At 36.2% G+C, this 27,140-nt stretch overlaps 2 protein-coding genes across 3 annotated transcripts; one reads left to right on the forward strand and one right to left on the reverse strand.

Annotated features, from left to right (window-relative positions):
* On the forward strand, window positions 3,027-5,479 carry LOC109231959 (amino acid transporter ANTL1-like). Its single transcript, XM_019397570.1, has one exon. It carries the CDS (start codon window positions 3,723-3,725, stop codon window positions 5,001-5,003), a length of 1,281 nt encoding a protein of 426 aa, XP_019253115.1. The 5' UTR covers window positions 3,027-3,722; the 3' UTR covers window positions 5,004-5,479.
* On the reverse strand, window positions 14,602-19,952 carry LOC109231960 (WUSCHEL-related homeobox 13-like). Of its 2 annotated transcripts, none has more exons than XM_019397572.1 (3): window positions 19,533-19,952; window positions 17,280-17,720; window positions 14,602-14,927 (listed from the first exon to the last, which is right to left on the reverse strand). In XM_019397572.1, exons 1-3 carry the CDS (start codon window positions 19,735-19,737, stop codon window positions 14,893-14,895), a joined length of 681 nt encoding a protein of 226 aa, XP_019253117.1. In that variant the 5' UTR covers window positions 19,738-19,952; the 3' UTR covers window positions 14,602-14,892. The 2 variants fall into 2 exon arrangements, with proteins under 2 accessions (XP_019253117.1, XP_019253116.1); XM_019397571.1 differs by lacking the exon at window positions 14,602-14,927 and adding an exon at window positions 15,497-15,806 and having other exon boundaries at window positions 19,533-19,950.

Raw genomic sequence — 27,140 nt, forward strand, 5'->3', positions numbered from 1 at the left:
AGATTCTTTCGTAGGGTCAATATGACCTGGTAAATTGGCAATAGTAATATACATTGGCAAAGTATAGTTAGTTGATGGAATCCATGTCTCGGTCTAGAGATTGATGATACACCTTTATGAAAGCTTATAAGTTTTCATGTGTAAACCCTGCAGGTGGATTTTGTATCCGTCACATGAAATAAGTTAAGCGAAAGTCTAAAGGAAATAATCAATGAATTAAATTGTCGGTAATTTATTTTATTTGATTAGTATCTGAATCTTAACATGGGGAGTTAAATAAGATTTAATGGAAGAATTTCGAAATTGAACTGAGGAGTGCAGTTACGAATTTTTAGTGGAATAATTTGTAACTTAATATGGTAGTATTAATTCAGATATTTCAAATTAAGTCCATAATAGGAAGCCTCGTTAATTAAATACTGCGGTCCCTGCTGTGCCCGAATAATTAGGAATTAAATGAAATTCTATTTCTTGGTGGAAAAGGAAGACCCAACAGGTTTAGGAAAAAGGTTTTAAACCCTAAAACCTGTGGCTATATAAAGAGGTCTTATTCCATAAGGAGGAAAGATTTATTACGACATGCTTTTCCTAGGAGAAATTCGCCCACACGAATTTCGCTAATTCCAGGCATTATTCGAGTCACACAGCAGAAGACTGTGGAACTAAAGGATGAACTCGTGGATGGTTTTTGCTCATGCTTGGAGGCTTCTCGCGATCGCAGTCACGCTTCAAGAGATAAGTATCGATTTTATGTTCGATTAAAATCTGTGATTATGTGTTGTCTATATTACATGCAAGTGATCCTGGCTATTTGCTTCCGCTGTTTATACCTGTCATCCATCAATTTATCCATCATACCAAACGGTCCTATATTTTCATTAATCTTGTACTTACAATCATGACGTAACTGGAAATCTCCTCCCCCCCCCCTTACCCCTTTTTTAACTTCTCACACTCGCCAAGAGTAAAGAAACGTACAGTTGTACTTTACANGCTTTCAAAGAGATAGTATTCGATTTTTATGTTCGATTTAAAAATCTGTTGATTATGTGTTGTCTATATTACATGCAAGTGATCCTGGCAATTTGCTTCCGCTGTTTATACCTGTCATCCATCAATTTATCCATCATACCAAACGGTCCTATATTTTCATTAATCTTGTACTTACAATCATGACGTAACTGGAAATCTCCTCCCCCCCCCCCCCTTTTTTTTTAAATTTCTCACAATGCCAAGAGGTAGAAAAAGTCATGGTATTTCAATTGATAAATGGTAGACAGCCGACTGTTAGCAAAGCCATTAACAGGTGGATGCATACGGATAAGTGGCTAACGGACAAGTCGGGTTAGATATGAGACTGATCAAAAATAGATAATACAAAAATAAATAAATTATCTGATCCGATCCATATTTAATACGGATAAAAAATAGGTTAATCGGCGGATAATATAAATATCCATATTATTCATGACTTTTTGAATATGATCACTTTTGGGAGAATTATTAGCCGCTGTTTGGCCATGGATTTTGCCAAGTTATTTCCAAAAATAAATTGGCAAAACATGTTTGTTTATAGATTTTATCCATGTTTTGGCTGATTTTGAAAATAAAATTTTCAAATCCCAAAACTAGCTCGAGACCTGTTTTTGGCCCAAAATATTACTGTTTGATTTTTTAATAATTTTAAAAATTACCCCAAACTTTTGTATTTTGTAAAAAAACTCACCATCTATTATGACCCAACTAATCCACCAACTAATTACTACTCCCTCCGTTTCGTATTAAATGAGGTACTTTCCTTTTTAGTCTGTTCCAAAATAAATGACACATTTCTAAATTTGAAAATAATTCAACTTTAAACTCCTCATTTTACTCATTTTAACCTTAATGAGAAGCTTTTATAACCACACAAAAGTCATGGCCCCACAAAGCTTTACCCATTAAGCTTTTAAGACCACAAATTTTAAAAGTCTTTCTTTTTTTCCTTAAACTCCGTGCCGAGTCAAACTACCTCAATTAATTTGAAACGAAGGGAGTATCATTTTCTTTTGGACTGGTGGATCTTGTAATTGCAATTTGACGAGTTATAGTGGTTAGTAATTGTGTTATTAGCAGTGATATTAAAATATCAGGTTATGATTTTAGGATAGTGTATTATAGTAGTTCATTATAAAAATGATAATTTTGTGCCAAATTTATCTATGTTCAGGACTATGGTTTGTGATAATGATGATGAATGATATTGATGAAGGTTCTGCATATACAGGACTAACAAGTTTGTTTGTTTGGTATTGATGAGTATTTTTTTTTATAGTTTTTAGAACTAATGAGTATATGTCACATTTCATGTTTTTTCAACAAAAAAAAGTGAAATATGTTTTGAAAAATTATGTCCAAACAGATTTAAATCTTCAAACCAAACTTCACCCAAATCAGGTTTTTTTTTAAAAAAATTGGGGAATCTATTGTCAAACACTAGCTTAGTCTCCCAAACTTGAAAACCCCTCAATTTGAGACTTTACAAATATAAAAGCTAAACTTATTGGCTATCCATTTTCTAAGTAGATAATACAATTTTTATCCATATTTAATTTATTTTAAAAAAAATTCATCATTCAATTTATTTTTTACTAGATAATATGAGTGAATACTATTTTCTTTTATTACCGCTATGTATAAACTATTGAGAAGTTCTATAATGTATCAAAGGCGTCGTTAATATATCATTCTGTCCTTTTCAACTAGAAAACAAAGAGAACAAAGATAAAAAGAAAAAGAAAAAGAGAATTACTTCTTTTTGCAAGCAGATATTTTCTCAATTAACAAATGGACACGTCTAGGATTATTATATACTTGAATACTTCTTTTTGCAAACAAATACTACAAATTTTTCAAAAAGAGACGTGTACGAACTATAAACTTTCATATTATTCAAATATATCAATATTGCTTAATTGTCACTTTCATATTTTGTCCTTTTTGAAAGTTCCCTTCAACTTACTCCTATTGATAAGACAGCCTACAGCTCCACAGCTTTATATCTCTTTCTAAACTCCTGAATCTATCATAACCAAAACCATAAGCAAAATTCATAGCTTTTTCCCCTTTCCAAAAAACACATACTATTCACTATTTGATTGCAATTTTGATGTCAAAGTTTTGATTTTTCTCTGGTTTTTGCACTTGAATTGAGATTCTTGATTAATTTAGCAGAGGCAAAAATCATAAGCAAAGTTCAAAACTTTTTCCCTTTTCAAACACATATTCACTATTTTCACCCAAAATTGAGGTAATCTTGAAATAAAAGTCTTGATTTTTCTCTGGTTTTTGCACTTGGATTGAGATTCTTGATTAATTTAGCAGAGGCAAAAACCATAAGTAAAGTTAAAAAAAAAATCCCTTTTTACATATCAATTCCTTCCTTCTTCCCCCAAAAACACATAGTATTCACTATTTTCAGTTTTTCACCCAAAATTGAGGTAATATTGAAATAAAGATTTTATCTTTATCTGGTTTTTTGCACTTGTATTGAGATTCTTGATTTTAGCAGAGGCAAAAACCATAAGCAAAGTTCAAAGCTTTTTCCCCTTTTCCAAAAAAAAAAAAAAACATATTCACTATTTTCACTCAAAGTTGAGGTAATCTTGAATTAAAGTTTTGATCTTTATCTGATTTTTGCACTTGTATTGAGATTCTTGATTAAGAATTTAAGATTATACCAAATGGGGTTCGAGAAAAATAATAAAGCAAGTTCATCCTCTCATGTTTTACAAATCCCAAGAGAAGATACACCCCTTTTAGCCAAAAATCAACACCTTTCTTCACCATCCAAAACTTTTGCTAATGTATTTATAGCTATAGTTGGAGCAGGAGTTCTTGGCCTTCCTTATACTTTTAAAAGAACAGGATGGATAATGGGTGCTATTATGCTATTTTCAGTAGCCTTTTTAACTTACCATTGTATGATGCTTCTTGTATTTTCAAGAAGAAAAATTGAATCCCATCTTAAAACTTCAGAAATCTCATCTTTTGGTGATTTGGGATTTGCTGTTTGTGGACCTATTGGTAGGTTTGCTGTAGATACTATGATTGTGTTATCACAAGCTGGTTTTTGTATCAGTTACATGATTTTCATAGCTAATACTTTAGCATATTGTTTTAATTACTCCAAATCAAATCCAAGTCCTAAAATCTTGGGGTTTCCACCTAAAACAGTGTATATTTGGAGCTGCTTTCCATTTCAGTTGGGGTTGAATTCAATTCCTAGTCTTACCCTTTTAGCCCCTTTGAGTATTTTTGCTGATGTTGTTGAATTAGGAGCTATGGGTGTAGTTATGGTTGAAGATGTGATGGTTTATCTCAAAAGTAGTCATGTTCTTGAAGCTTTTGGTGGGTTTAGTGTGTTTTTCTATGGTCTTGGTGTAGCTGTTTATGCATTTGAAGGTGTTGGAATGGTTTTGCCTTTAGAAGCTGAGATGAAAAACAAGGCAAAATTTGGTAAAATCTTGGGTTTGTCAATGGCTTTAATATCTTTAATCTATGGTGCTTTTGGAGTATTAGGCTATTTTGCTTTTGGTGAAGAGACAAAGGATATAATTACTACTAATCTTGGACAAGGTTGGCTTAGCAGCTTAGTTCAAATTGGTCTTTGTATAAATTTATTCTTTACTTTTCCACTCATGATGAATCCAGTATATGAAGTAATGGAAAGGAGATTTTGTGAAGGGAGGTATTGTCTTTGGATAAGATGGATTGTAGTTTTAGTAGTGACAATTGTGGCATTGTTGGTACCAAATTTTGCTGATTTCTTGTCACTTGTTGGGAGCAGTGTGTGCATTATTCTTGGCTTTGTATTGCCTGCTTTGTTTCATTTGATTGTGTTCAAAGATGAGTTAAGATGGCATGGTTTGGCTTGTGATGGTGCAATTATTGTAATGGCTACAGTTTTTTCAGTGTATGGAACTTTCTCTTCTATGTTGGAGATCTTTGGAGCCAAGGCTTAGAACACAACAACGACAACAAATCTAGTGAAATCCAACGAGTAGGGTCTGGGGAGGGTAGTGTGTACGCACACCTTACCCCTACCTTACGAAGGTGGAGAGGTTGTTTCCGAAAGACCCTCGGTTCAAGAACAGTAAAAATGAAGCAATAGAGAGCTTAGAACTGTTTGTTTTTCTTTGTGTGAAAATTGAAATCTTATTATGGTTAAGATTGGAATTTAATTTACTATTGAGGAGGGTGTTAATAATCATTAATTCCTTACCAAAGAGTAAGTTGTCCATTTTTTTTTCCTTCCTACCACTTGTAAATTTGTTTCCATTGAAGGCTCTTGATAATAGGCTTTGTACGATTATGAAATTTGAGTGAGATTTATGATCATGTCTATTTAGCATTCATTGCAAATGGTCATAGTTTGATCAAATGACCATTTGGTTCTATTCTTATTAGTACTAAGTCTAAACAATATATTATGGCCTGAGACCTGTCTTTTATGTGTATTTATTCTTTTTTATAATGAAGTTGGGACTCTTGAAACATTAGAGAGGAAGCTATTTTAAAGAATAGTCCGTTGATTTGTTCAACTACCATCTGCTGATGTTATGTGTAATTGGTAAATATCAGAAGCTTTATTATCTCTCTCTTGCTCATGACAGATTTGTTTTTCATAGCGATAGTGTTCGACCAGCTTGAGCGCACCTCAAATTATTTCACTAAGCACCTGTTATCTCCCGCCAAGTATAGATGTCGGGTAATTCTACCACTTGTACTAAAAGTGGAGGTCAGGTCAGAGTAAGATAATGAAGGGAAGCCTAACAATAAAAGAGACTTTCTATCTGCTATTCGATAGCGGATATAGTGAATTAGTTAGTAACGTTTAAGGTAACTCGCTGAAAAGTAAGGGTGACAAGTACCTACTCCCTCAATAAAGAAGACATTTATCTAACGCCATTGTTTTCTTTCTTATCTTGATCTAACGGTTTGGGAAGACCCATAAAGAAATAAAAAGAGAAGTCAAAGAGCAACTACAACTTAAGAGCGGATAATAGCAGCGGGTATATCTCAGTGAAGAAGATTTGCATACAATCTAAACTTGCGAAAGGAGGAAAAAGCAAGTCCGGAAAATGAGAGAATCAATAGTCATTGGTTCATAAAGTAACCATCAAAGATTTTTTACCAAAGTGCAAAGGTCTCATATACATCTTAACCAGTTACATTGTAGCTGCTCTGTGACATGCTTTGAGCACACAAACTGATTCAACAAACACATTAAGCTTACAATATACTCCCCCCGCCCGCACCCCCCTGCCGCCAACCAGGGGCGGCTAAAGCCTAAAGCAGCTAAAGCAAGTGCTTTACGCCTCAAAATTTTGGGGCCCCCAATTTTTCATGTTAATATATATTTTTTTATAAAAATTGTTATAATTTTAAATTGATATTATGTGACGTGGTTAATTCTTGTACAAAAGCTATATACATTTTTAGAATAGTACAACATATATATCCACTATTTTCTTCTTCTAATAAGCGATGAAATATTTACAAGATAGTGTATCCAACCTAACTCTTAAACCATTGCCTCAAACATGCCGGAAAGTCGTATAAAAAGTATTAAAGCATAAGATTTCATGCTCCACAAATATGAGATATTTATTGAAATGAGTAGAAGGTTGTTAGGATCCAAAAATTAAAAATTAAGCTATTTGTTCAACATATGAGCTTGAAATTTTTTAGTTTTTATTGGGTAGACTATTTGGTATAATATACTGATTACGGCTAGTTCAGTAAGCAAAAGTTTACCATCAAAATATATGTATATTGATGTTGCCAATAGACGTTAAGAGGTCAGGTTTTTTTCTCCCCTAAAAATATAGAGAAAAATAATTTACAACTTTGAATGTGCATTGAGATATGTAGACTATGTGAAAATATATTACCTTTAACGTTGACTCTTTTCTAAAGGCGTATATTGCTTATAGAACAAGTTTAACAATTCATGTAACGGTTTAATTTCCTCGGCGAAAAGAAGAAAATTAAAATTGTAGAATCTTACCTAAGATAAAAAATGATTCAAGAGAGATTAAATAGATTAATTGTATTATTAATGGAAAAGGAATTATTTATGACTTTGCGCATCTACAAAAGGTAGAATGATAACTTTTTTTTAAGGCCTCTCATTATAGTTTGGCTTTAGGCCCCCAATCTTCTTGAGCCGCCCCTGCCGCCAACACCAACGCCAAAAAGGAGGGACTAATGGTGCATTGTCCTCCTGCAGTCCTGCTGATCCAAATCTCTTAGACAACAAAAGAAACAGTGCTACTGCTTTACATATCTAAATTAGAAATAATGGTACAGCGAGATTAATGAAAGGAAGAGACATACAGTAGTCTCCTTTGACAACAAATGTTACACTTCCCATGTTACTGATGATGACTCCAGATATCAACAACAGCAACATACCAATTATATTCCCACATGTGAGGTCTGGAAAGGGTAGTGTGTACGGATAATAGGCGAAATTTAGGTGATTTAGCTATTATTTATGCTTCCGCTTAATTATATTCCAATGACATAATACGGTTAATTGATGAAAAATAGGCTCTAATTGTGATTTGTATACATTGCAGGATGAGGAACTTATATGGTGCTTTCAAGAGGCTATTGGAATGATTTAAAAGCAAAAACGACCCCTCGGAGTTGAGTGCGCGCAAGGACGAGACAAGAAAATGGAAAAAAAATCAAGCCCAGATGCGCCCCGAAGTCGCGCGCATTAAAGGCTGAGGCAGAATAGTGCGCGAAGAGACGCGCGAAGGACGCGCGAGTTCGCGCGATGCCGGTCCGGGAAAGAGCTATTTAGGGGTAAAATTGGAAATCTGGAGAGAAACCCACTTAACCTATATAAAGTCAAGCTCGCCCAAGGTCAATTTATCAAGGTTTTCATAGTTTAGTGCAAAAAAGTCGAGAGGCAAGAGGCAAGGAGTTTGGACTATCAAGTTCTTCTTTTCTTCTCTTTGTCTTTGCTATTTGTGATAAAATTGAACCTAATTGTGATGCACACTAGTATGAGTGGCTAAAACCCATTGTTCTGGGGTTGTGATTTAGCCATGAATATTGTTGTTTGATATTAACTTGACCTTGATTATAATTCATTCATATATGGTTGTTTCTTCAATTCTGTGTTTAATTGCTTAATTGTCTGGCCAGCAGTTAGGTTCTATTCACTATCTATGCTATGCTTGGGAAAGTCGTGTTTAGATTAGAGAAGAATTGAAGAGAGCATGATCTTAACCCTTAGGGGGAGCGGATTTGTGGTTAGGATAGGAATATACCTAATCACCGTGCTTAATTAAATATCGTAATCTTAATGCATTCTTAATAGATTGATTTCATAGGAATATAGGCGTTAATCTATTGAGAATAGGTGAGTAGTACTTCGGGAGAAGGCTATGAGGGCACTTATCGATTAATTAGCGACCATGAGTGAATTATATGAAAGGGAGAGTTAATTAGAACATAATACGATTGGTGAATCGATCACAACCCTGGAATACTTGTCTCTACTGAATACATAACAATCAACTCGTTACTTTATAATTTAGTTATTACTTAGAATTGTAGTTAGCATAATTAAACTCTTGAACTCAAATTTAGCTTGACGGAATAACAATATTGGTGTGTTAGTGAGTAGTTGATATAAGTCTCTGTGGGTTCGACACTCGACTTACCATTTTATTACTCGTACGACCACGTATACTTGCGTGTGCATTTGGGAGCAACATGTTTTTGGCGCCGTTGCCGGGGAGTTAATATTAGTTACTTGCTAGTTTTTTGCTTTAATTGTTTATTTCGTCGAGTATAACGTTACTTGATTGTTGCTCGGATCTCAGGAACTTTGATTGAATGCGTAGGATCAGAAGCTAGGACCGACTTCAAGGCTTTGATCCGGAACCTGAGAGAACATTTCACAGGAGGTTGAGGAGCAAAGGACACGAATAATATTCAGGCACTTGTTCAATTTCCTGTGGACATGGCAGAGGAGCAACCCATGGTTGTTCAGGAGGTGGCGATGCCCAGCATTGCTAATGTCAGCTCCAGTATAGTGAAGCCCAGGATCACTGGGCACTTTGAGCTGAAACAGAGCATGATCCAGCTGCTTCATGCAAACGGGCAATTTATGGGTCTTCCACACGAGGATCCACAACAGCATATTCTGAACTTCTTGGAGATTAGTGATACTTATATCACTAACGGGGTCACTCCAGATTATGTGAGGCTCACACTTTTTCCATTCTCTCTATTGGGTGAGGCTAAGCGATGGCTAAAGGCAGAACCAGCAAATTCCATTACATCATGGAACGATTTGGCAAGAAAATTTCTGGCAAGGTTCTTTCGTTCAGGCAAAACTGCAAAGATCAGAAGTGAAATAGTGGCCTTCAAACAGAAAGCAGGTGAATCTTTATACTCAGCTTGGGAAAGGTTCAAGGGGCTACTCAAAGATTGTCCTCATCACAATCAGACGAATGAAGTGTTAGCTCACACTTTCATAGAAGGACTACATTCTGAAACAAAGATCGTGGTAGATGCTGCAGCTGGGGGTCAGGTGTTGGAGAAAAGCTTTGATGAGATATATGCATTATTGAACAAATTCTCCAAGAGCAATCCGGATTGGCAAGGAGAGATGGGCAGGCACACAGTGCAAAAGTCTGCAGGGTTCTTGAGTTAGATGTCGTCTCAGCATTATCAGCGCAGATTGCTACACTGACCAATCACGTCAACCAGATGAACTTGAGTATCAACAAGCAACAAGTACAACCAGTACAACAGGTTCAAATATTTTGTGAAGTATGTGGAGAGGGTCACATGAGCAATCTATGCCCAGAAAATCCAGAGTCTGTATATTTTATGGGTAATGCAAATCGAGGCCAAACAAATCAGTACGGGGACACCTACAATCCCAACTGGAGGAACCACCCAAACTTCTCTTGGGGTGGAAACCAGGGCACTCAGAATCAATACAGGCCTCAAGCACCTCAACAGCAATATAGACCACCTCAGGTTGAACAACAAGCGAGTCCTACAAGTCACCTTGAAGACATGTTGAAAAAAATGATGGCTGAACAGCAAGCCCTCGCCACAACAGTGAGAAATTTAGAGCGTCAAATGGGACAGCTTGCCAGTGCTCACAACACTAGACCACCAGGGGCTCTTCCAAGTGATACTGAGCCCAATCCTAAAGCTCAAGTCAATGCGGTTACCTTGAGAAATGGAAGAGCACTAGAACAAGTTCCAATGAAAAAGAAGGATACAGCTCATCCTGAAGGAGAATTAGTTCCCAAGCCAGTTGAGGGGAAGAAGAAAGATGATAAAGGACCCGAGCCAGTAATTGAGACTAGGCCACCACCTCCGTTTCCACAAAGACTACAGAAGCAAAAAGATGATCCTAAGTACAAGAAATTCCTAGATATTTTGAGCCAAGTGAGTGTGAATTTGCCTTTGGTGGAAATTTTGCAGGAAGTGCCTAAGTATGCAAGGTATCTCAGAGATATTGTGGCAAACAAACGAAGACATGCAGAGTTCGAAACAGTTGCACTTACTGAAGAGTGCAGTGCCAGAGTTTAGAGTAAACTTCCTCCTAAGTTGAAGGATCCTGGGAGTTTCACAATTCCTTTGTCTCTTGGAAAACAAGAAGTTGGTAGAGCCCTGTGTGATTTAGGGGCCAGTATAAATTTGATGCCATNAGTGGCTGGAACACGGAGATAAGTTCCATTCCTCCGTCCTAACTCCTGAGGCGAAGAGCTGGTTGTATGTGATTAACAGTCGCCTCATTCCCTCCAAAAATACTACGGAGGTGAATGGACCCCGAGCTGCATTGATTTGGTGTTTCGTCAAGGGTGTTCCCTTCGACATGGCAAAAGTGATCCACGACGAGATGTTTATCAGGTTCCCCCAACGCCAGTATGGGTTCTTTTTCCCCTCTTTGGTGACTAAGCTTTGCAGGCAAGTGCAGGTGCCCGAAAATACCCGTGTGGACGGGCTGGTAAAAAAAGACCACAAGATCCGACCTGGCAAGAACACCACGGGGCCAGCCCCAGCGGCAGCGGCAGGTGGAGAGGATGAGAGTGGTTCTGATGCATCGGCGGAGGACGCGGATGAACAAATGGACATGGAGCCAGCCCCAGCAGCACCGTCAGGAGCAGCGTCCTCTTCAAGAACTGCCAGAGTGTCCCGGTACACCGCATTGGAGCAGGAGCTGGCTGGTCTACGCACCTCCATGACTGAATTGGGCACTCGTGTGGATGCGATAGCTGACCGAAAAGTCAAGTCGGAAAAGAAGTTCATGGGTTGGCTGCGAGCTTTGGGGCGTGCGTGCAACGTGAACCCCGAAACTGTTTCCGACCAAGAGTGAAGCTCCAGAGAAGTCTCTTTACCTCACTGCTCTTTTAAAATTTAAGCCATGGGGACATGTCTTTATCTTTAAGTGTGGGGTGGGGGTACTTCGTTGTATGTATGTATGTGTATTAATTGATTGTTAGGTTTTATCTTGTTTTGTGCTTTTTGACGTTGATAGTGTTGGTATAAAGTAGGAATCATTAGTTTACAATAGATAGGTGGCTCGGCCCGACGACGGATCCCTTTCGACGGGGTTCTTAAGGGATTGAGTCGAAGAAAGAAAAAAAAAACTGAAAAATTGTAGGCTCTTCCTGATGACGGATCTCTTAGACGATTTTCTTGAGGGAAGTGAGTCTAGAGAAAACACCAAAAAGATTTTTTTATTTTCTCAAGTAGTGTAGCAACTCCCCCTTGGTTTTTCTTTAGGCCGCGGTTCTTTTCCAAGGGTTTAGCTTGAACCGGGCATAGATAGTTTTTATTTTTTTGTTTTCTTTTGATTTGTAGATTAGGGTAATGGGCTACGAGCTAGGAAATTGAAAGAGAACCCATAGCGTTGACACACCTGAACACAATAGACCCTAGAGTGTAACACTTAGTCCTAATTGTTGAATCTCACTAAAAGTGCCTTAATTTGTATGTTTGTTACTAAATTAAATGCTCGTAACGGAGCGTCTTGAGGAGCTGATCTGAATGAGTCATATGCCATGTGTAGTGTGTATTTGTGTAGTCCATGTATTGTACTTGTGTCTGGAACTTGCCCGGTATGTGAGTTGAAGCGAAATCCTAGGTGATGCTCGGTTTGAAAAATGATTTTAGGCTTTCTTTGACCTTTTTGTGCTTAATTGCTTATCATAAATAAAATTTGTCCCTAGCTAACCCTTTTGAACCTTTAGACTTTTGTTTGGCACCCGCATTACAAGCCTATACCCTTTTGTTCTTAATTGACATTGTTTTGATCGCTTTACCTCTTAAAGCACTTTAATGGTGAGAGGAGCGCTAAAAGAAGTAAGAAGAAAATAAGTGTGGGCTGGCTTTTGAGTGAAACCAATAAAAGGATGAATGGTGCGCTTGTGTTGTAAACGAATACACCACTAGCGGAAATTAAGTGACAAGAAGAATAAACTGGAAAAAAAAAACAGAGATGAATACATTGTGTCTTGTTCCAGCTAGTGGGTATGAATTAAGAGTGCTTAATGAAGAAGGGAGTATTTGTGTGATGATTTTGTTTGTGAATGAGAAGTGGGTTGAAGAATTTGCGCTAAAAATTGCTCATGTGATGTGTTAAAGTGCTTAGGAGGTTGAGTCACTATTCCTAAATATATCCTACCCGTCCCTTAGCCCACATTACAACCATGAAAAAGTCCTAATTGATTTTGGGTCGAGCTAGCCTACATTAGTAGAGATTTACATTAAGGGCGAGCTTATGGTACCAATTGCATGCATGTGACTTCTTTTGCGAGAGTGAGTGCTTTCCTTGATATATGTGAGTATATGACTCAAATGTTTGGATTGAATTCAGTTTTGTGATGTGATTGTGAGGGCATATGATTCGTGACGGAAAAGTAAGTCTTGACTTCTGTGTAGAGTACTTTGAGGAAGTGTGAATATTGCATGGCACTTGAGAGTCGGCTTTGAGGCTAGGATTGATCACTGCTAGGCGTAATGTATGTACATTGTTCTGGGTGTAATGCGTTAAGGGAAATGGTTGAGTGAAGGATTCTATAGAGGGTATAGTTTGATTGCTCGAGGACTAGCAATGAATTAAGTGTGGGGTGTTGATAATAGGCGAAATCTAGGTGATTTAGCTATTGTTTATGCTTCCGCTTAATTATATTCCAATGACATAATACGGTTAATTGATAAAAAATAGGCTCTAATTGTGATTTGTATACATTGCAGGATGAGGAGCTTATATGGTGCTTTCCAGAGGCTATTGGAATGATTTAAGAGCAAAAACGACCCCTCGGAGTTGAGTGCTCGCAAGGACAAGACAAGAAAATGGAAAAAAAATCAAGCCCAGATGCGCGAAGAAACACGCGAAATCGCGCGGTAGTTCGCGCGCGTTAAAGGCTGAGGCAGAATAGTGCGCGAAGAGACGCGCGAAGGACGCGCGAGTTCGCGCGATGCCGGTCCAAAAAAGAGCTATTTAGGGGTAAAATTGGAAATTTGGAGAGAAACCCACTTAACCTATATAAAGTCAAGCTCGCCCAAGGTCAATTTATCAAGGTTTTCATAGTTTAGTGCAAAAAAATCGAGAGGCAAGAGGCAAGGAGGAGTTTGGACTATCAAGTTCTTCTTTTCTTCTCTTTGTCTTTGCTATTTGTGATGAAATTGAACCTAATTGTGATGCACACTAGTATGAGTGGCTAAAACCCATTGTTCTGGGGTTGTGATTTAGCCATGAATATTGTTGTTTGATATTAACTTGACCTTGATTATAATTCATTCATATATGGTTGTTTCTTCAATTTTGTGTTTAATTGCTTAATTGTCTGGCCAGCAGTTAGGTTCTATTCACTATCTATACTATGCTTGGGAAAGCCGTGTTTAGATTAGAGAAGAATTGAAGAGAGCATGATCTTAACCCTTAGGGGGAGCGGATTTGTGGTTAGGATAGGAATATACCTAATCACCGTGCTTAATTAAATATCGTAATCTTAATGCATTCTTAATAGATTGATTTCATAGGAATATATGCATTAATCTATTGAGAATAGGTGAGTAGTACTTCGGGAGAAAGCTATGAGAGTACTTATCGATTAATTAGCGACCATGAGTGAATTATATGAAAGGGAGAGTTAATTAGAACATAATACGATTGGTGAATCGATCACAACCCTGGAATACTTGTCTCTACTGAATACATAACAATCAACTCGTTACTTGATAATTTAGTTATTACTTAAAATTGTAGTTAGCATAATTAAACTCTTGAACTCAAATTTAGCTTGACGGAATAACAATATTGGTGCGTTAGTGAGTAGTTGATATAAGTCTCTGTGGGTTCGACACTCGACTTATCATTTTATTACTTGTACGACCACGTATACTTGCGTGTGCGTTTGGGAGCAACATGTACGCAGACCTTACCCTTACTCAGTGAAGGCAGAGAGGTCATTTCCAATGACCCTCGACTAAGAAGAAGAAGAAGAAAAAGGAAGGAGAGAGGAGAAAGGGGGGGGGGGGGGGCAGAAAGAATAAGTAGTACCAAGATAGTAACAACAGGAGAATATGATAACTGAAACAAACTAAACAATATGATGTAATATAGATTTGAGAAATAGGAAAGTACAAGCGCGCTACTACTACTACTACTACTGGTAAGAAAGGAGGAAACTCACAACTACTTACTAACCGTCTACCCTAATCCTCGACCTCCACACCCTCCTATAAAGGATCATGTCCTTAGTGAGCTGAAGTCGCGCGATGTCTTGACTAATCACCTCTCCCCGGTACTTCTTAGGTCTACCTCGACTTCTTCTTAAACCCGCCCTGGTCAACCTCTCACACCTCCAGATATCGCCGACTGACAAAAGTACCTGGAATGACACTTCATAAGCAGTAATGGAGCCAGAATTTTTGACGAAGGAAATTTATAAAGAAGTAAAGGCGGGAAGAAATCTAAGGAATTCAACATCTACAATATACACATAAAAATAATTTTGACATAGTATATAGTGTAATTTTCGTGCGATGAACCCCCTTCTACCCCTATAGCTCCGCCCATGTCCATAGGCTAACAAAATCCTGTCAACAAAGGAAACCAGAATCGCAGTCTCATCTGATTTGTAGACCGAAAGCTCATTGGTAAAGGAGACGACAAGTCTTAGAACCTAAGAAACAAAATAAAAATTGTTCTCTGTTAATCGGGAGGATGAATGAACCATATCTTATGGCAAGAAGCATTTAGCCGCCAGGTTCTTATGTTTGACCACTATTGCCTAAACCAAGACTAGTTCTGTCAGTCAATTAAATGTTAAAACAGTTCATTGTCCTTAAAAATCCACCAAGTTCTCATACAACTTAATACTATAGAGCATTAAAAATCTCAAGAGGAACAACCTTGTTTCAAGGGGAAATATGGTATAAATTGATCAAGAGTAAGCCATCAATCTCAAACTTGCAAAGTTGAAGTATTAGTACGCATATCAAATACTTGTATTTACAATTTACTATGGTTCCCATAAGCATGTTCATAGATACAGATATCCAGAAACAAAGACAAGCTGCTATAGAAGCAGCATCAATTGCCAAATGAAGATCAGAATTTTGTTTTGCTTCTTGTCTCAATCAAAGTATTTAAACAACGTATGACAGTTTCTAAATTGGTCATTGGCTAATCATGTCGTAATTTTCTGCATGTAGATATGGATGGTAGCTACCTGCCTCTTCCATCTTTTCTATTACCTGGTCCATTCCTGCATATCCATATTCATAACATCTACTTCAGAAATATCAAAAAAAGAAATGGAACAATGCATAAATTGGATACTCAAGGTCGATCCATTTTTTTGTTTGTTGTTGAATATATATTGTTAGACGAATCTGAGCTTAACTCAACTACAAAAGCTAGCTCATGAGGTGAAGACCGTCGAACTGTTGATCATTCCCTCAACCAACATGTAACTCTTAACATCCTTCACATGGTCCAGGGTTGGAGATCTAAAACATGTAAAACATAACAAGGCGGCTCAATATTGGGTAAATCAAGAATGGGGTTGGATTTTGCTCTGATACGATATTAAAAAACTGGACCTGGGCCTAAATCAACCTCGAAAGTTAGCTCAGGAGGTGAGTATTGACTAAGACCACAATAAGGAGACAACAACAATTGACAACCATTAGGTGAGATTTGGCGAACTAAAGAAAGAAAATTCTTGCTGTCTAGAGTATAGAAGTTAACACATTTCAAGACTTGCATATAAACAATTCTAATTAGTAATTCTCATGGAATACTTCCATCCTACTTCTATAAGTCACCATAATTCAAGATCACTTTGCCAACGAAAAGAATATGTAAGCAATATCTTATCATTAACTCTTCTTCTAGCAACCTTTGAAAGTTTTGTCCCCTTCAACAACAGAACTTGCTTCAATTCAATTGAATACAAGAGCAAAAACAACAACAACAAACAATCATGTGACATGATTCATGTCTTGAAGATATAACCAAATCCAGTGATGGCAAACACCTGAACCAAAAATTCTGAAAAAGATGGTTCCTAATCATATTTAAGATGAAACAAATGGTTTGGTTTTGAACTGAATTATAATTTATAGTAAGTCCAAAAGCCAGAGTATAACCACATTTAGGTAATTGTTACCCCAGTTAAACATCATACAGAAGCAGAAAATAGAAATAGTGGCTCAGCTTTGATTCATTAATTTCTACTGATCCTGACATAAACTAGCCTTCTCAGTCACAAGATGTCTAATAGAAGAAAAAAAAGATATTCACTATTGGATGAAGGGGAAATGGCTGAAGTAATCCCTCGACGATGCGAAATAGCTTAATGTCATCATTTGTTATACTTTGGGGTCATTCATATCCTTGCCATCGAAAAATCATTTCACATTTGCCGTTGACTTTAACGGAGCTCTAGCGTGGATTAATTTGGTAGCTTTCACGTGTCAAAATACTCTGATAAAAGAGGTCCATATTTACTATTTTACCTTTGACAATAAAATAAAATTACTATCTGTTATACTTCGGCTAGGTTTCAAGCTAGAACTCCATTACAGTCAACGAAAATAAACTGGAAGGGTATAAATGAAAAGCATAACGAACGGTAGAATTAAGATATTTCATATTATAGATAGTACTTTTACCCTTCTCCTAAAACAAAATGATGCTACAGGAAATAATCTATTTTTAAAAAAAGAGAACATACTTGGATTAGACATTGCATAGAAGGACAATTGATCAAAACTTCCAGCTGGATTTGAACTACCCTCTTCAGCTCTTGAAGTTGGGATATGAGAAGATTGCAAATCCTCTGGCTTTGTTTTCTTTTCATTAGGCGATTCGACCTCTGTCTCCACCTCTGATTCAACGGTGTTCATTGCACCACCACCCTGCTGTTTCCTTTTCGATCGAGCACGTCTATTTTGAAACCAATTATAAACATTTGTTTCAGAAATTTGTCCATGCTGAGACAATTCAAAGGTTATATCTTTAATCTTTTGTTTGCTTGGTGTTCCATTGCCTTGATCGAAAATACGTTCAAGAATCTGAAGTTGCACAGGCGTTGGCGTCCAACGTTGTCTGCCACTAATTCTGTGTCCAGCTGATGTTATCAGCGGATCACAATACAGATTCCCCAGCCTAGTTCCTGAGGTAGCAGGAATAGCATGTTCAATTTTAGACAAATTAATTCAGTTCAGGAATTGAATGAAAATACGTGTTATACATTCATAGAGATGAATTTGTTTAGTAGAAAATACAAAGCGTAAATGCCGAGGCGGATCTAGCATTTTTAGTACATGGTTGCACTAAAAAAAGGAGGAAAAAAGTATTAAGTGAGAATTGATTTTTGTTCCTCGTAAATAACTCAACCTTCAACCAAGTGCATCATTCACTGGGTGCCAACGCTTAATGTTATACCAATTTTAGAAATATATACATAAAATATCTAATTTTACGGAAAGATCATGGATTCACATGCCCCATATTTCCCCTTATAAATCCGCCCCTGCTTAAATGGAGCGACAACAACAAAATTGAGCTCCTCCCCTACTTTTTTGCTAATAAGGATATTTGTATTAAGCTCTTCCAGTACTACTCCTATTCACTCCCTCTGTCCTGATCCAGTGGTATCATTCGGATTTCAAGAGTCAAACTTCTTAATTTTGACCATGAATTCAAATATTGAATTTTTAAGTTTTTTAAAATAAAATTTATATATTTGAAAACTACGTAAAATGTACTATAAGGCACAATAATTAATCAAAATATTTAAAAGGCGCATGAAAAAATCACTGTCAAAGAAAAACTCATTTGACTCTTGAAATCGGAACGATACCACATAAATTGGGACGGAGGGAGTACTTATTAAGAACTAAAGAAAATAATGTTGGCACAAGTGCACAACATACAACAACTACAACAACAACAACAAAGGTCAAAAATCATATAATTAAATCAAAATAATCGCTTACTAGTGTTAGAGTAAGATTCTATACTAAAGTCTAAAACTCAAAAAGGAAAGAGATGCAAAAATATTTAGGCATTTAAGTTGAATTATGAACTTAGACCGCTTTAACCAAGAGATGCAAAAAAATATTCTGGGCACTATGCAGCTACAAAGGTAATAATCTTATTTGTTTTAGGTAAACCTTTTGAACTCAATTACTGGAAGAGTTAAAAAAAATACTCTATTTACAATATCAAGTCAGATAAAAGATAACTAAAGCAATATTCATAAAAAATGAAATTAGTAAAATGGTAATAATACAAAATACCTAATACAATAGATTAAACTAAATTAAGTACTTTTACACGCAATGTATATAGGTTAAATCTTTACTAGAGGTAGAGATAGAAAAAGAAGAAAATTTAACTTATATAAACCGATAATGTAAAAAAGTTACTATTATTTAACTTAAGTTTTATTGTATCGTATCGTTAAGTCCGTCGTTACGTAACGACCAAAAGTGTCACTTTATGTAACAACCGATTTGGTGTGGTCACGTCGTTACCTTATTTTTTTCTCTTATCTTCCCTTTCTTATTATTAAATAATAATCATATTTTATCTTTTACCCTACCTTTTTATATAATAATTCTACCTCATATTTGTTTTAATAATATTGCAAGTTTATTCTTCATATTATTAGTGCATAACACCATGAAACACAAACAATACAACCTATCCATATATTGTATATATCAAAATAATACAGTACAATACAATACGATATATAACAACCGTCCAAACAAGCTGCAAAACCTTTGGCTTTTGTAATAAGTTACGTGACTTATTTTTTCGAGTTACTAATCTCACTTATTATGAACGTTACCCATAGTGATATCTTAGGTGAAAATTCTTCAGAACTCATAACAAATCAGATTTCGAAAAAAAAAAAACAATATATAAAAGGTAAAGTATAGACAATAATTGGAGAGAGAAAGAGAAGAGAAGAGACCAGCAAGATCATGTTGAGAAGCCATGGATTTGTGCAAATCAACAAGCTGTTCACAAATTACAGCGTACACTGCAATTTGCTTACGTAGAACTTCCATTTGCTCATCAGTCATTACTTTTACAAACATCCCTCCTCCTCCTACGGCGGCGCCGTTCATATCCTCCGCCGTCTGCGGTGGCTGCTGCTGCTGATTTTCCCACTCCATATACAATAACTTCTTGCTTTTTGCTTAATTAATTAGTCAAAAAGTCAGAGAAAATTTGTCTGAATATGAGAATGTCTCTCAAATTTCTAAAAGGGTATGATTTGAAGTAAATGCAGAGTGAGTCAGTAAACTAATCAATTAAAGTCGAGCAAAGAAAATTGGAGGAAAGAGACAAAAATGGAAACCAAAAAAAAAAAGGTAGCGACAAAGTAAAGCAAAAGTTGAAGAAAAATGAAGAGGACAGAAGTAAAACCGAGATTTTGACGTACTATTTGTTTTGTGGGGCATGCGCACTCAAATAAATTTTATTAACATTCTTACAATATTTTAAAATGTTAAAACATTATTAAAATTTTACAATAAATTTTCTAACGCCAGTAGATTGACGAATTATATTACTCCTATATTCTATTTGAGATGAAAAAGTACTAGTAATAAATTGAGAAACTTTTACAAACCACTATTGTTTAATGGTTATTAGCTAGCTGTAGTTATCATTTACTATATTACTTTTTATAGCTACGTTTTCAGTTTTGATAGAGTGTATTCGATGTATTTAAGCTACTGTATTCATGAATACAGTAGCAAAATTCGGCGTGAAACAGGGGAGTACAGTTAGGCAATTATTGTATTCGACTGTATTCATGATATATATTTGTTAATACAGTAACGTAAATAGCGTAAATCGTGATCTATTCAGTTGTTTTTAAACGGAAAGTGAATTAATTAACATAAATAGACTTCTAATATAGCTCAACAAACTCAATTATAAATTTGAATACATAAATACATCTAAATCCATAAATTATATTAATAAAAAAAAATATATGAATACATTCACGGAATATAGCGAGACAGTGAATACAATGAAATATATGGAATACAGCGAGATACATTGAAATACAATGGAAAAAAAGACAATGAATACAATGAAATACATAGAATACAACGAGATACATACAATGAAAAAAAAGGTAACAGACTCTTCAAGTTGCTCAGCCCCAAACTCAGTCGTCTTTGTTCAAGAATAACCCTAATGTCGTCTCGTCGATATCAGATTTCGAGCCTCCATTGTCAGCCCCAATTTACCCTAAAAATTCCTTTCAAAAATACTTGCGACATATGCATATGAAGGTTAACACCACGACCATCAGTGGTCTTATCGCTTTGCATTATCAGCTCCTGATGTAATCTAATGGTCATGTTTTTTGCAAAAATGATCCACAATGGCTCCTTTTGAATGACAGCGTGACGGAGGGTTCCCGGCTTAGGGTTGCTGCTATTGTCGGAAGAGTCAGTGACGACGTAGAATTGGCCGGCTTTGCCGCTGGTGGTCCCTTTACCGAAGCCCATTGCACAATCTGCTAAATTTTCATTGTCAGCCCCAATTTACCTTTCAATACCAGATTTCGAACCTCCATCTTTCTCTCTAGGGCTTGATTTCGACATTGATTCAGAGCCCCAGGCCACTGACAATGAAAATTTCGTTCAACAATGGAGATGAATCAGTGGAGAATCATGGTTGTATTCATGGAGAAAGATTGGCGTTGAGAGAGAGAGAGGGTGGAGAAAAATCTAAAAGAATGAGAGAGATATTTGGCTATAAAAATCAAAAGGTAGCTATGGAATATAAATTTTTAAAAGGGTAAAATAAATAAGGTATCAACCTTTGCTACAGGAGGTAAAAATTCCTAATTAATTTGTGACAATAATAAAGGGCAAATTTCACTTTTAACCCGCTCCAAAAACTATTTATATTCGGTAACTGAAAAAGTGTATAAAATTTATATAATTTTTGTATATGATATACAAAATGTATATATATATATATATATATATATATATATATATATATATATATAGATTTTAAATATTATTTTTAGAGCGGCTGTACAGTGTCATTTTTTCAATAATAATATAATAATTATAAATGGAGCATAAAAGCCCAAATCGTCATATCTTGGCATCGAAGTAGTGTTTTATCTAATCCTTAAGCATGATATGACCTTTTTCCAGAACAGAGAGGACTTGCTGCTTAAAAGTAGGAATTAGCAACGGACGAATTTTATAGCTCAACAGAAAAATCGATTGCTAATTCTATTAGTGACGGAATAACTACAACTTATCAAAAAATTATAATCGTTACGAGCGATTTAACGACAGATTAGCAACGAAGTTCGTAACTGATTTCATTTTGTCTTGTAGTGTCTTCGGCATCAGGGATCTTTCAATATAGGCCAAATACATCGACAACCCCTTAAAGTAGTCCTCACTTTTCACTTACACACTCTATCTTAAGTCTGTTCCATTTGAACATTTTAACTATATCTCATATGTGCCATTTAGACACAATTTGGTGATGTGCATAGTGCTTGTATTACACCTTTTTCCAGAGCGTGAGAGATTTATTTTTCTTTTTAAAAAAAATTTCTCTTTCTGTTTCCTCCTGTTCTTTCGCACCATGGTTTGCTTTAGTTTTCATTGCCGGAATAAGTGAACATTGCTGATACCCAATTTTTTCCTATATTTTCCAAATATATATATATATATATATATATATATATATATATATATATATATATATATATATATATATATATANGCTTGCACAAGTATTTTTCATAATTTTTAAACTCTTTAAAATCAATTTATTTATGCATTTTATTATATAAGTATCCAATAATTATCCTTCATATTATTTTTATGATGATTTAATCATCTAAATTTATCATTTATACCAACATAATATTTAAATATTTTTCAGTGCATTTTTATAATTGCATTTGCATTTCTTAAGGCTAAACTGCACATTTTGCAATAATAGCCCATATGTACTTATGATTATTATGCAAAAAAAAAACCTTTTATATTCTTATAGTGTTACATAATTATTTTAAATCATTTTATTCACAAATGATATTTTTGTTATTTATTTATTATTTTATAAATTATTTATTTATTAAAAATTAGGCATTTAAAATCTGGCCCTAATTCTACAATTAATTTCGGACCTAAGCTACCCAAACATAACCCAATTACCCTTGGCCCAAAACCTATCAGCCCAGTCTCCATACCCATTTTAATACCCGACCTAGGACCCCTTTTAAATCAAGATCGTTGATCTCTAAGATCAACATCCACGTTACATCTGCTTCTTTTAACCCAACCAAACCCCCAACCCTAATCATTTTACACCCCCGCCGCCACAGAACACTCTCGTCTCTCATCTCTCATGAACCCTAGCCGTCGTTCCTATCAAACCCTCCCAAATCCAACCCCAAATGGGAATCCACCATGGATTCCCATACCTTATTTTACCTCCCCTCACTACTGGTTCGTCTTTGGCATTACCTAGTTTGCTTGTCTAAATATGGCAAGCAAATCTCTTAGAAATCAAATCAAATTTGGTTCAGCTTTTTGACCATTTCCATCTGTGTTCATTCTCGTTCTTTTATGGTATAAATTGCTATGAATCTGTGTGTATCTTTAAGATTTTCTACTTACCCTAATTTAAGGTTTCAGATCCTTTTAACATCATACCAAATCTGACTCGATTTTTTGATTTTGAATAGATTTCTGTCTATGTTCATCTCATTCTATGCAGCATGTGATTTTTATTTTTTATTTCCGTCAATTTGTGTACTATGCCTAAAATTAGGGTTCTGGAATTTCCTCTCCTCCTTACTGGTTTCAATTCTTTTCCTTTTCTGTGTTTGACTACTCTTTTCTTTAGGTTTTCCTTTTTTCTACTTATTCTTTGCCTTAAATAACGATTTTGGTACTATTTGGTGATTTCTCTGTTGATTTATTGAACCCCTTTGATTTGTGCCCTAAATTCGATCCTAATTGATTCCTGAATAATTTTTCCCTTATTTGTGTTTGAACGACTTCTTTGCCATGTTTACTTGCTCGATTTCTACACTATATAAACCCCTCCCCATTTCCCTTTTAGGACAGACGGGGAAATCATTATAACCCCACTAGATCTACACTTTACTCTGTTATTTCTCATTCTATATTGTGGTCTTGGCCGGCTAAAAGCCAAGGCCATTAAGTTTCTGAGGTTTTTCTTCTCATTGTCGATTCAGAACATTGTGGTTTTTTTTGTTCTTTTCTTGCATTTCTCGTTTAACTAGTGAGTTATTTAACTCTCGCAATTTCATCCTTATGTGTTCTCATCTTTGAATCTCTTGCTTAACATGTTCCTGGTTTACTTTTAAGCATCATTCTGCTAACTCTTGCATCTACTCACTCTTAATGCTACTAGTTCTAAGATTATCGGTGCCTAATTGGGAAAGCTGAGCTTCTTTAGGGCCTATTCAATTAGTGTATTGACTCTTGAACGCATATGAACGTGTTTATTCATTCCCTTCCCCTACCCCCCCCCCCTGAATCCCTGCAGTAGTCTGTGTTGAGACTTTCAGTGTTGGTCATCATGTCCCTCAGCATGCTTATTTGCTCCCATATCCCTTTAGTATCTGTTTGTGATCTCATCATGCTTTGAATTGTTGCTTTAAGGTGTTAGGTTAAACTTTTGGCACAAGTTGAATCATATTCTGTTAATTAGACCTCTATAACAATGCTTGGATGCTTATCTACTATTTGTGTGCCTTTCATGCTATCCAGAATCTTTGTAACATGTTTTGGCATATGTGTTTGTGATCTTGCCCCATTGCTAACATGGGGCCCTCCCCTTTCTCTGATTATGTGGTTTAGCACAATGTTGCCTGCATACTTAGCATAATTCCCAATCATGTTTCAACCTGTCTAGTGATAATAACCCCAATCAATCCTGCAAACATTTTCTTATCAGCATGTGACTCTTTATGTGCTAAGTATTGAATCTGTTTCCCTAAGTTTACATTAAGCTTGCTTTTAAATTCTGTGATTTGGTCAATTGTTTGCCTAATATGTTCAACTTGGTTGTGTTTGTTTAAACCCCTCAACTCTTGTCTCTCAACTTTAGTCTTTTCTCTTTCACCTCTTGCTTAAGTTCTCTTCTTAGCTGGCTGAAAGCCAAGGCTATTCTAGTTCTGTCCTTTGACCTCTCTCTAGTGTGAGCACTGCTCGGGGTCCATGTGAGGCCCTTGTGAACTCTGACACACTAAAACTTGGTCTCTAGTCCTTCCTCTGAATGATCTCTGTGACCTTCCCTAGTGTGAGCACTGCCCTGGGTTCTTGAAGCCCTTGGGAACTCTAACACACTAGGGACTTGGGTTTTGTACGCTCAGCTTTGATATAGGGGTGAATCACTCAACAACTGGTTATTTTGTATCTATGAACATGAATTCTGGAGTTGTTGTGGGTTGAAGGTTTGGCCTGCCCAGGTGTGTTTGGGCCGTTGTAGGCTCCCTATAGTTATACTTATTTTGTAATTTACTACATTCAATCTTGGTCTGTAATATTATTAATAACATTTTGGGGTGTTAGTGAAATTGGGAAAGGGATTTTGTATACTTGCAACAAATTGGGTAGAAATCCTGCTTATAGGTTCAATAATGTGCTATTGCATGCTCAGTTATCGTGTGTTAGAAATCCTGCCTATAGGTTCAATAATGTGCTATTGCATGCTCAGTTATCGTGTGTTAGAAATCCTGCCTATAGGTTCAACAATGTGCATGTAGTATTCTGCTTACATGCTACCTTATTCACAAATTATAGAAACCATGCCTATAGGATCTAAAACTGGAAAAATGTAGAGATTATGCTTATAGGATCAAAAACTGGAAAATTGTAGAAAGCATGCCTATAGGTTTGGATCAACCTAATTATCACTTCTGCCCGTTTGTTCGTGAGTTTCCAAATACTATGTTGTTACTCTTACTAGAAAACCTGCCTATAGGGTCAAATAAGTGATTCTAAATGTGCTTCTGTAATTACCACTATTTATTATTGCGTTAAACGCCTAGACATCATGCCTTAGGTTTAATCCCTATGTTTAAAATCAGTAGGTAAATCATATAGATTTTGGAAAGTATAATGGCTTTTGTATATAACTATCCGCCCATTAAATCCAGATTCATATAGAGATCCTGTCCATAGATTTTTGCACTCTTAACTATCTAAAATCAGCAACTGTCTTTGTTAATCTGACTTGTGTGCATTTGTTGTCTAATTGCGGAGGCCAACTTGAGCCTTACTTGCTTATAAGTGAAAGTCCAATGTGTTTTGTACGTCGCCTAGCTTTTGACATTTTTGAGCAGCCTAAGTTAAAGTCTAGAACCACCCTGAAATAGAGGTCCAAATGTCTCCCGGACCATAGGCATGGGACGGGTAGTGCACGCATAGGACGCGATTTAGAATTGACTAGTGCGCTTCAGGTAAACAACTTAAAGATAGTAATTGGGTAGCAGGAGATGATAGTCTGTGTCCCCTGAATAATATGAGTAACACCCCATCTCGAGGGAGTTACGAAGTATTATTTATGTTGCACGGGGTGATCCTTTAGGCTAAAAAACTTAGGACCCCCCTTCCTTGTCTTTCAATCGATTATTCATGTTTTAGTAATTCCTTCTTTCTTAGCTTTTATCACATAGACTAATTCATATAATTGAGTTCGGCCGGGACCCACAGTTGTGGACCTCGAAGAGTGCCTAACACCTTTTCTTCGAGGTAATTTCGAGCCCCGATCTTTGGTGACGCAAACTGGTCAAACAAATTTATTTACAGATAGGTACCCTAACGAACCTCAAACCCGTTAGGTGGCGACTCTCTCTTTTAACACCTTCCTTAAAAGAGTTGTCACGCATCGAATCCCGATTTTGCGAGGAAAAGGGGCGCGACAAAGATTGCCGGAAAAATTTCACACATTTATTCTTCTTCATCTCTCTACTCTTTTCTCAACTCAAATTCTTTCTTCTCCAATTAGTCACCATTAAAGACCTGCTGCCCTATTTCACCATACCCAGATCCCATTTCGCCAATCCATGTTCCCTCTCTATTATCTAAATTTATCAAAAATTAAAGCCCCTAATTCATCTGCAGGTTGTTCGAGCTTCCCACCCAATTTTGACCCTTCTCCCTTCAGATATGAGGTCAATATCCGCATAATTATGGAAGAATAATTTTTTCAAATCTAAAATACGGAGGTTCAGGCACCGACGAGCTTGTTGGTAGTGCTTTTACTTTTGGGCATCACTAAAATCTCGATAAATTTTGGGGAATTTGCTGGTGGATTTATTTTCCGGCAATTTGGGGTTAATCCTTAATGATAGGAAAATTGTTACTATGTTTTATACTTGTTTTTAATGTTGTAGATGATTGGGGGTGGAGATTAGGAGGAATAGGAGTGAGTCTGTGAGAAGATGACATGGGTGCTTCATTCTTGGCAGAAGAAGATGGAGGGAGGGGGGTCGTCAGGAAGATGAAAAAGGGGGGTGGGGTTCTTGTTTATCTTTTAATTT

Source organism: Nicotiana attenuata, chromosome 9 (assembly GCF_001879085.1).
Source record: "Nicotiana attenuata strain UT chromosome 9, NIATTr2, whole genome shotgun sequence".
Taxonomy (NCBI): Eukaryota; Viridiplantae; Streptophyta; class Magnoliopsida; order Solanales; family Solanaceae; genus Nicotiana; species Nicotiana attenuata.

Coding starts and splice junctions, on each gene's coding strand:
- LOC109231959 (XM_019397570.1), top strand. CDS start 3,723: ATGGGGTTCGAGAAAAATAATAAAGCAAGTTCATCCTCTCATGTTTTA.
- LOC109231960 (XM_019397571.1), bottom strand. CDS start 19,737: ATGGAGTGGGAAAATCAGCAGCAGCAGCCACCGCAGACGGCGGAGGAT. Junction 17,721..19,532: donor TTCTCAACATGATCTTGCTG/GTCTCTTCTCTT, acceptor CTGCTACCTCAG/GAACTAGGCTGGGGAATCTG. Junction 15,807..17,279: donor CTATGCAATGTCTAATCCAA/GTATGTTCTCTT, acceptor ATGGATATGCAG/GAATGGACCAGGTAATAGAA.